Source organism: Oncorhynchus tshawytscha, unplaced genomic scaffold (assembly GCF_018296145.1).
Source record: "Oncorhynchus tshawytscha isolate Ot180627B unplaced genomic scaffold, Otsh_v2.0 Un_contig_14667_pilon_pilon, whole genome shotgun sequence".
Taxonomy (NCBI): domain Eukaryota; kingdom Metazoa; phylum Chordata; class Actinopteri; order Salmoniformes; family Salmonidae; genus Oncorhynchus; species Oncorhynchus tshawytscha.
In genome coordinates, this window is record NW_024607017.1 from 3,998 (window position 1) to 14,232 (window position 10,235).

The 10,235-nt window shown below is 48.3% G+C and overlaps 1 protein-coding gene across 1 annotated transcript; it reads left to right on the top strand.

The window, feature by feature from the left end:
* Positions 1 to 1,941: 1,941 nt before the first annotated feature.
* Positions 1,942 to 5,219, top strand: LOC112240951 (ubiquitin-associated domain-containing protein 2; the record flags this gene model as incomplete). The annotated part of the gene is given in 3 exon segments (XM_024409158.2): positions 1,942 to 2,097; positions 4,793 to 4,840; positions 4,971 to 5,219. Coding segments are annotated over 3 exon segments (453 nt in total), but the record flags the coding sequence as incomplete, so codon positions are not given.
* Between the last annotated feature and the right edge of the window lie 5,016 nt (positions 5,220 to 10,235).

The window sequence follows — 10,235 nt, forward strand, 5'->3', positions numbered from 1 at the left end:
CTGTGCGTGTGACTGTGTGTGTGTGGGTGACTGTGTGTGGTGTGTGTGGGTGACTGTGCGTGTCCTGGTGTGTGTGTGTGGGTGACTGTGTGTGTGACTGTGCGTGTCCTGGTGTGTGTGTGGTGACTGTGCGTGTCCTGGTGTGGGTTACTGTGCGTGTCCTGGTGTGTGTGTGGGTGACTGTGCGTGTCCTGGTGTGTGTGTGGGTGACTGTGCGTGTCCTGGTGTGTGTGTGTGTGACTGTGCGTGTCCTGGTGTGTGTGTGTGTGACTGTGCATGTCTGGTGTGTGTGTGTGTGTGACTGTGCGTGTCCTGGTGTGTGTGTGGGTGACTGTGTGTGTGACTGTGCATGTCTTGGTGTGTGTGTGTGTGTGACTGTGCGTGTCCTGTGGTGTGTGTGGGTGACTGTGTGGTGTGACTGTGCGTGTCCTGCGTGTGTGTGTGTGTGTGTGTGACTGTGCGTGTCCTCGTGTGTGTGTGGGTGACTGTGCGTGTCCTGCGTGTCCTGTGTGGGTGACTGTGTGTGTGACTGTGCGTGTCCTGTGTGTGTGTGTGGGTGACTGTGCGTGTCCCGTGTGTGTGTGTGTGTGTGTGTGACTGTGCGTGTCCTGGTGTGTGTGTGGGTGACTGTGCGTGTCCTGTGTGTGTGTGTGGTGACTGTGCGTGTCCTGGTGTGTGTGTGTGTGACTGTGCATGTCTTGGTGTGTGTGTGTGTGTGTGACTGTGCGTGTCCTGTGTGGGTGACTGTGTGTGTGACTGTGCATGTCCTGTGTGTGTGTGTGTGTGACTGTGCGTGTCCTGGTGTGTGTGTGGGTGACTGTGTGTGTGACTGTGCGTGTCCTGGTGTGTGTGTGGGTGACTGTGTGTGTCTGTGACTGTGCGTGTCCTGGTGTGTGTGTGGGTGACTGTGCGTGTCCTGGTGTGTGTGTGGGTGACTGTGTGTGTGACTGTGCGTGTCCTGGTGTGTGTGTGTGTGTGACTGTGCATGTCCTGTGTGTGTGTGTGTGTGACTGTGCGTGTCCTGGTGTGTGTGTGGGTGACTGTGCGTGTCCTGGTGTGTGTGTGGGTGACTGTGCGTGTCCTGGTGTGTGTGTGGGTGACTGTGCGTGTCCTGGTGTGTGTGTGGGTGACTGTGCGTGTCCTGCTGTGTGTGTGGGTGACTGTGTGTGTGTGTGGGTGTCCTGCTGTGAGTGACTGTAATGGCAGGGCTCTGAGGTTAGCTGCTGGTCTATAATGATTCACTCTTACTTCCTCTAATAGAAATATACTTTACTGTAGATCTGCTCAGAGGTTTGGTGTTTGTGAACAGAACATTGTTTTAACCATCTTCTCCTTTCCTCTCCTTCCCCATCCCCTCTCTCTTCCTCCACCTCCCTCTCTCCTTCCCCCTCCCCTCTCTCCTTCCCCCTCCCCTCTCTCCTCCTCACCTCCCCTCTCTCCTTCCCCTCTCCTCCTCACCTCCCCTCTCTCCTTCCCTCGCTCTCCTCTCTCCTTCCCCTCTCTCCTTCCCTCTCCTCTCTCCTTCCTCTCTCCTCCTCCTCACCTCCCCTCTCTCCTCCTCACCTCCCCTCTCTCCTTCCCTCTCCTCTCTCCTCCCCTCTCCTCCTCACCCTCCCCTTCCCTCTCCTCTCTCCTCCTCACCTCTCCCCTCTCCTCTCCTCTCTCCTCCTCACCTCTCCTCTCCTTCTCACCTCCTCACCTCCTCTCCTCTCTCCTCCTCACCTCCCCTCTCTCCTCTCCTTCTCACCTCCTCACCTCTCTCCTTCTCACCTCCTCTCCTCTCTCCTCCTCACCTCCCCTCCCTCTCTCCTCCTCCTCCTCACCTCCCCTCTCCTCTCTCCTCCCTCCTCTCTCCTCCTCACCTCCCTCTCTCCTCTCCTCCTCCTCACCTCCCCTCTCTCCTTCCCTCTCCTCTCTCCTCCTCACCTCTCTTCTCTTCCCCCTCTCCTCTCTCCTCCTCACCTCTCCTCCAGGCTAGGCCCAGTGTTCAGCCTGTTTGTACCTTTCTACTCCTCCATCCCCAAGGTTCCAGTCACTCAACTCCTTGGTCAGATCTCCATAACTAACAAGTCCCTGGTTTACATTGTAGGCCTGCAGGTATGTAGTTACATAGTGTTCAGCATGGTGGGGGTCAGTGGTTAATATGTAGAGTTACATAGTGTTCAGCATGGGAGGGGTTAATATGTAGAGTTACATAGTGTTCAGCATGGTGGGGGTCAATATGTAGAGTTACAGTGTTCAGCATGGTGGGGGTTAATATGTAGAGTTACATAGTGTTCAGCATGGTGGGGGTCAGTGGTTGATATGTAGAGTTACATAGTGTTCAGCATGGTGGGGGTCAGTGGTTAATATGTAGAGTTACATAGTGTTCAGCATGGTGGGGGTTAATATGTAGAGTTACATAGTGTTCAGCATGGTGGGGGTTAATATGTAGAGTTACATAGTGTTCAGCATGGTGGGGGTTAATATGTAGAGTTACATAGTGTTCAGCATGGTGGGGGTTAATATGTAGAGTTACATAGTGTTCAGCATGGTGGGGGTTAATATGTAGAGTTACATAGTGTTCAGCATGGTGGGGGGTGGTTAATATGTAGAGTTACATAGTGTTCAGCATGGTGGGGGTTAATATGTAGAGTTACATAGTGTTCAGCATGGTGGGGGTTAATATGTAGAGTTACATAGTGTTCAGCATGGTGGGGGTTAATATGTAGAGTTACATAGTGTTCAGCATGGTGGGGGTTAATATGTAGAGTTACATAGTGTTCAGCATGGTGGGGGTTAATATGTAGAGTTACATAGTGTTCAGCATGGTGGGGGTTAATATGTAGAGTTGCATAGTGTTCAGCATGGTGGGGGTTAATATGTAGAGTTACATAGTGTTCAGCATGGTGGGGGTTAATATGTAGGGGTTCAGCAGTGGTTAAAATGTAGAGTTACATAGTGTTCAGCATGGTGGGGGTTAATATGTAGAGTTACATAGTGTTCAGCATGGTGGGGGTTAATATGTAGAGTTGCATATTGTTCAGCATGGTGGGGGTCAGTGGTTAATATGTAGAGTTACATAGTGTTCAGCATGGTGGGGGTTATTTTGTTCAGCATGGTGGGGGTTCCATAGTGTTCAGCATGGTGGGGGTCAGTGGTTAATATATATAGTTACATAGTGTTCAGCATGGTGGGGGTTAATATGTAGAGTTACATAGTGTTCAGCATGGTGGGGGTCAGTGGTTAATATGTAGAGTTACATAGTGTTCAGCATGGGAGGGGTTAATATGTAGAGTTACATAGTGTTCAGCATGGGGGGGGTTAATATGTAGAGTCACAGTGTTCAGCATGGTGGGGGTCAATATGTAGAGTTACAGTGTTCAGCATGGTGGGGGTTAATATGTAGAGTTACATAGTGTTCAGCATGGTGGGGGTCAGTGGTTAATATGTAGAGTTACATAGTGTTCAGCATGGTGGGGGTTAATATGTAGAGTTACATAGTGTTCAGCATGGTGGGGGTTAATATGTAGAGTTACAGTGTTCAGCATGGTGGGGGGGGGTTAATATGTAGAGTTATAGTGTTCAGCATGGTGGGGGTTAATATGTAGAGTTACAGTGTTCAGCATGGTGGGGGTCAATATGTAGAGTTACATAGTGTTCAGCATGGTGGGGGGTCAATATGTAGAGTTACATAGTGTTCAGCATGGTGGGGGTCAGTGGTTGATATGTAGAGTTACATAGTGTTCAGCATGGTGGGGGTCAGTGGTTGATATGTAGAGTTACATAGTGTTCAGCATGGTGGGGGTTAATATGTAGAGTTACATAGTGTTCAGAATGGTGGGGGTTAATATGTAGAGTTACATAGTGTTCAGCATGGTGGGGGTTAATATGTAGAGTTACATAGTGTTCAGCATGGTGGGGGTTAATATGTAGAGTTACATAGTGTTCAGAATGGTGGGGGTTAATATGTAGAGTTACATAGTGTTCAGCATGGTGGGGGTTAATATATAGAGTTACATAGTGTTCAGCATGGTGGGGGTTAATATGTAGAGTTACATAGTGTTCAGCATGGTGGGGGTTAATATATAGAGTTCCATAGTGTTCAGCATGGTGGGGGTTAATATGTAGAGTTACATAGTGTTCAGCATGGTGAGGGTTAATATGTAGAGTTACATAGTGTTCAGCATGGTGGGGGTCAGTGGTTAATATGTAGAGTTACATAGTGTTCAGCATGGTGGGGCTTAATATGTAGAGTTACATAGTGTTCAGCATGGTGGGGGTCAATATGTAGAGTTACATAGTGTTCAGCATGGTGGGGGTCAATATGTAGAGTTACATAGTGTTCAGCATGGTGGGGGTCAGTGGTTGATATGTAGAGTTACATAGTGTTCAGCATGCTGGGGGTCAGTGGTTGATATGTAGAGTTACATAGTGTTCAGCATGGTGGGGGTTAATATGTAGAGTTACATAGTGTTCAGAATGGTGGGGGTTAATATGTAGAGTTACATAGTGTTCAGCATGGTGGGGGTCAATATGTAGAGTTACATAGTGTTCAGCATGGTGGGGGTCAATATGTAGAGTTACATAGTGTTCAGCATGGTGGGGGTCAGTGGTTAATATGTAGAGTTACATAGTGTTCAGCATGGTGGGGGTTAATATGTAGAGTTACATAGTGTTCAGCATGGTGGGGGTCAGTGGTTAATATGTAGAGTTACATAGTGTTCCGCATGGTGGGGGTCAATATGTAGAGTTACATAGTGTTCAGCATGGTGGGGGTCAGTGGTTAATATGTCTCTGTGTTGTGTTTCAGCTCCTTACCTCCAGTCCGTTCATGTGGCTCGTTGCTCTCAGTGGACTGGTGAGTTCCCACCACACTGACCCTGTTGCATAGCAACCAGCATTACCCAACCCCTTTATCTCAACCGCAGCTGCTTCTTCAGAAGTTGTAAATCCACACGTCTGAACCACACAGCGCGTGTTCCCCTCAGGTCTCTGGGAAGCTGTACCACGGAAACGCTCTGAGGGTGCAGCGGCTGCTCTTCGTACCCCGGTGGCTGTCCCGTGTAGGGGCCTTCGTCCTGGAGCCCCTGTTCTCCGGGCCCCCGCCCCCCAATGAACCCCCCCTGGGTATGGGGGCTACTCTGGACATCCAGAGACAGCAGAGGATGGATCTCCATGATCAACAGATGCTGCTGGCCCAGTTCCATCAGGCCAGGAGGAACCACAGACCACCACAGGTATGGACAGACACACACACACAGTACTACACACACACACACACACACACACAGAGTACTACACACACAGTACTACACACAGTAATACACACACACACATACACACAGTAATACACACACACACATACACACAGTACTACACACACACACATACACACAGTACAGTACTACACACACACACACACACACACACACACAGTACTACACACACACACACACACACACACACACAGTACTACACACACACACACACACAGTACTACACACACACACAGTACTACACACACACAGTACTACACACACACAGTACTACACACACACAGTACACACACACACACACACACACACACAGTACTACACACACACACACACACACACACAGTACTACACACACACACACACAGTACTACACACACACACACACACACAGACTAATGGACATTCCATTTGACATGACCCTCCTTCTGATCTGTTTTGGCCAATCAGAAGCATGCATGCTTTTGCAGAATATTTAATGCAATCCTCTCATTGGCAGAATGAATGTCCTTCACATGCATAGGCTACGTGAGTTTATAGTCCTGCCGTTCCAACACACAGCTCCCGGCGGTCACTGTCTTCTGAACTGATGTGCAGGCAGGGCTCTTCTAAAGTGTCCATGACCTTTATTCTGTATAGAAACAATGTTTATATTTATATTGGCCATTTTAGCTTTGATGAGCATTTGCTATTTTAAAATAATTGGTCATAAATAATGCCAGTTATTTAATATTAGGAGTACAGCAATCATTCTGGCATTGTTGCAAAGCTCAGATTCTCCCCATTTTCAATTGATCCAATGCTATTTAACCCCCTACGGCTGTTATGATGAGGAGAAAATCAGTTGTAAACTGTTAAGGTGACGGGCAAAGGTCTCCCCCAAAAACTGTGACACTTAATAATTATTATATTTTAGGCTTCATTAAATAAGCCTGAAGCCCCCCCCCCCCAAAACCCATCTATCACTACATTTAGCTGTCATTTCTAAATGTTGGTGAAGATGTCATTCTTGCATTCTATGGCCAGAAAAAGACATCATTTGAGGGCTAAATGAATAGGCCAGTGGCCAACTGCAAGGAACACAAGCTACAGACACGGCTTGTATGAGTCATTTTCTCTCTATCAGAAATGAAGCCATTAGACACTTGTATATCTGAAGAAATAAACGTGTAAGTCAATAATGATGACCCATATGCAGTAGTGTGAGCGGACCAAGTCATTGGGCGTCTCTCTAAAGAGGAAAGGTGGAATAAACGAGTCAGGAGGAGCTTTTCTGGATTTAACACAGTTCTCTATTGAGGGCATTTGGTCAACACAAACACTCCAACATAATCAATGAAAATCTCCCAAGGAAAAAAACATACATCTCCAGAGGAAACAGGAACACAATAGGATTATCTTTAAACTACAACACAAGTCACGGGATTGTCACCGTCTTAGTGGTTCTTCATGGATCGCTCCTCTGTCTCGGTGGCCATTCTTAGTGGTTCTTCCTGGATAGCTCCTCTGTCTCGGTGGCCATTCTTAGTGGTTCTTCCTGGATAGCTCCTCTGTCTCGGTGGCCATTCTTAGTGGTTCTTCATGGATCGCTCCTCTGTCTCGGTGGCCATTCTTAGTGGTTCTTCCTGGATAGCTCCTCTGTCTCGGTGGCCATTCTTAGTGGTTCTTCCTGGATAGCTCCTCTGTCTCGGTGGCCATCTTCCAGAGATAGTTTTCCCCCCCCTCTCTACTGGTTCCATTCTTTCTCTTATAGGGGAAGGAGAGTATGTCATTAGTACCGTCAGCTGTAGTTAATTGCCTCTGGTTGCCTTGTCTCCCATGCCTTGTTGGGCTACTATCCGTGAGCCCAGCCTGCCCTCTGGTTACCTTGTTGGGCTGCTATCCGTGAGCCCAGCCTGCCCTCTGGTTACCTTGTGTCCCATGCCTTGTCGGGCTGCTATCCGTGAGCCCAGCCTGCCCTCTGGTTACCTTGTCGGGCTGCTATCCGTGAGCCCAGCCTGCCCTCTGGTTACCTTGTCGGGCTGCTATCCGTGAGCCCAGCCTGCCCTCTGGTTACCTTGTCGGGCTGCTATCCGTGAGCCCAGCCTGCCCTCTGGTTACCTTGTCGGGCTGCTATCCGTGAGCCCAGCCTGCCCTCTGGTTACCTTGTCGGGCTGCTATCCGTGAGCCCAGCCTGCCCTCTGGTGGTCCTTCCACAGCAGATAATGAGAGTTAGCTAGCTATAGCCACATAGTGCATTTCCGATCATTGTGATGAGTCTTCCATTTATATCAAATCACATTTTATTGGTCACATGATTAGCAGATGTTATTGCGGGTGTAGTGAAATGCTTGTGTTCCTAGTTCCAACAGTGCAGTAATATCTAACAATTCACAACAATACACACAAATCTAAAAGTAAAAGAATGGAATTAAGAAATATATTTTTTTACCTTTATTTAACCAGGCAAGTCAGTTAAGAACAAATTCTTATTTTCAATGACGGCCTAGGAACAGTGGGTTAACTGCCTGTTCAGGGGCAGAACGACAGATTTGTACCTTGTCAGCTCGGGGGTTCGAACTTGCAACTTTTAAGTTACAGTATATAAAATAGAAAAATAGAATACAGTATATTCAGTGGGCTCCAATGACCGGCACCCCTGACTGGCAACGCATTAACAATATAATTAGAGAGAGAAACTCAAAATACCAACGTGTGAGAAATACTGGACTTCATTAATGTTTCCATGGAACCAACCAAAATCATACAATTATTTAATACAAAATAAATTTCACCAAAATCAAGGTTTCATAATTATTGGCACTCCTCATTTCGTATTTAGTGCCACCACCTCTGGCAAGGACAACAGCATGGAGTCTTTTCCTGTGATGTTTGACCAGGTTCAGGAACACATTTGGAGGGATTTTGGACCATTCCTCTATGCAGATCCTTTATAGATCCTTCACATTCTTGGGTTTGTGCTTATCAACTGCCCTCTTCAACTCAGCACACAGGTTTTTGATTGGATTGAGGTCCGGCGACAGATGGCCATGGCAGAACATTGATGTTGTTGTCACAGAACCATTTCTGTGTGGATCTTGAGGTATGTTTTGGGTCTTGGTCTTGTTGGAAAGTCCCAGCCTTCCTTGCAGAGGCAACCAGATTGTCAGGTACTTGGTGGAATTCATTATGCACACAATGTATATAGACTCTTTTTTTCTACTGTGTTATTGATTTGTTAATTGTTTACGCCATGTGTAACTCTGTGTTGTTGTCTGTTCACACTGCTATGCTTTATCTTGGCCAGGTCGCAGTTGTAAATGAGAACTTGTTCTCAACTAGCCTACCTGGTTAAATAAAGGTGAAATAAAAAATGTAAAAAAATAAAAATCGTAACCAGTACCCCTGGACCTCTGGAATTAAAACAGACCCAAAACATCACTGACCCCACTCCATGTTTGACCGTGAGTACGAGGTGCCTCTCCTTGTAGGCATATCTGTTTGACCGTGAGTACGAGGTGCCTCTCCTTGTAGGCATCTCTGTTTGACCGTGAGTACGAGGTGCCTCTCCTTGTAGGCATCTCTGTTTGACCGTGAGTACGAGGTGCCTCTCCTTGTAGGCATCTCTGTTTGACCGTGAGTAGTAAGAGGTGCCTCTCCTTGTAGGCATCTCTGTTTGACCGTGAGTACGAGGTGCCTCTCCTTGTAGGCATCTCTGTTTGACCGTGAGTACGAGGTGCCTCTCCTTGTAGGCATCTCTGTTTGACCGTGAGTACGAGGTGCCTCTCCTTGTAGGCATCTCTGTTTGACCGTGAGTACGAGGTGCCTCTCCTTGTAGGCATCTCTGTTTGACCGTGAGTACGAGGTGCCTCTCCTTGTAGGCATCTCTGTTTGACCGTGAGTACGAGGTGCCTCTCCTTGTAGGCATCTCTGTTTGACCGTGAGTACGAGGTGCCTCTCCTTGTAGGCATCTCTGTTTGACCGTGAGTACGAGGTGCCTAGGCTCCTTGTAGGCATCTCTGTTTGACCGTGAGTACGAGGTGCCTCTCCTTGTAGGCATCTCTGTTTGACCGTGAGTACGAGGTGCCTCTCCTTGTAGGCATCTCTGTTTGACCGTGAGTACGAGGTGCCTCTCCTTGTAGGCATCTCTGTTTGACCGTGAGTACGAGGTGCCTCTCCTTGTAGGCATCTCTGTTTGACCGTTTGAGTACGAGGTGCCTCTCCTTGTAGGCATCTCTGTTTGACCGTGAGTACGAGGTGCCTCTCCTTGTAGGCATCTCTGTTTGACCGTGAGTACGAGGTGCCTCTCCTTGTAGGCATCTCTGTTTGACCGTGAGTACGAGGTGCCTCTCCTTGTAGGCATCTCTGTTTGACCGTGAGTACGAGGTGCCTCTCCTTGTAGGCATCTCTGTTTGACCGTGAGTACGAGGTGCCTCTCCTTGTAGGCATCTCTGTTTGACCGTGAGTACGAGGTGCCTCTCCTTGTAGGCATCTCTGTTTGACCGTGAGTACGAGGTGCCCTCCTTGTAGGCATCTCTGTTTGACCGTGAGTACGAGGTGCCCCTCCTTGTAGGCATCTCTGTTTGACCGTGAGTACGAGGTGCCCTCCTTGTAGGCATCTCTGTTTGACCGTGAGTACGAGGTGCCCCTCCTTGTAGGCATCTCTGTTTGACCGTGAGTACGAGGTGCCCCTCCTTGTAGGCATCTCTGTTTGACCGTGAGTACGAGGTGCCCCTCCTTGTAGGCATCTCTGTTTGACCGTGAGTACGAGGTGCCCCTCCTTGTAGGCATCTCTGTTTGACCGTGAGTACGAGGTGCATCTCTGTTTGACCCTCCTCCTTGTAGGCATCTCTGTTTGACCGTGAGTACGAGGTGCCCCTCCTTGTAGGCATCTCTGTTTGACCGTGAGTACGAGGTGCCCCTCCTTGTAGGCATCTCTGTTTGACCGTGAGTACGAGGTGCCCCTCCTTGTAGGCATCTCTGTTTGACCGTGAGTACGAG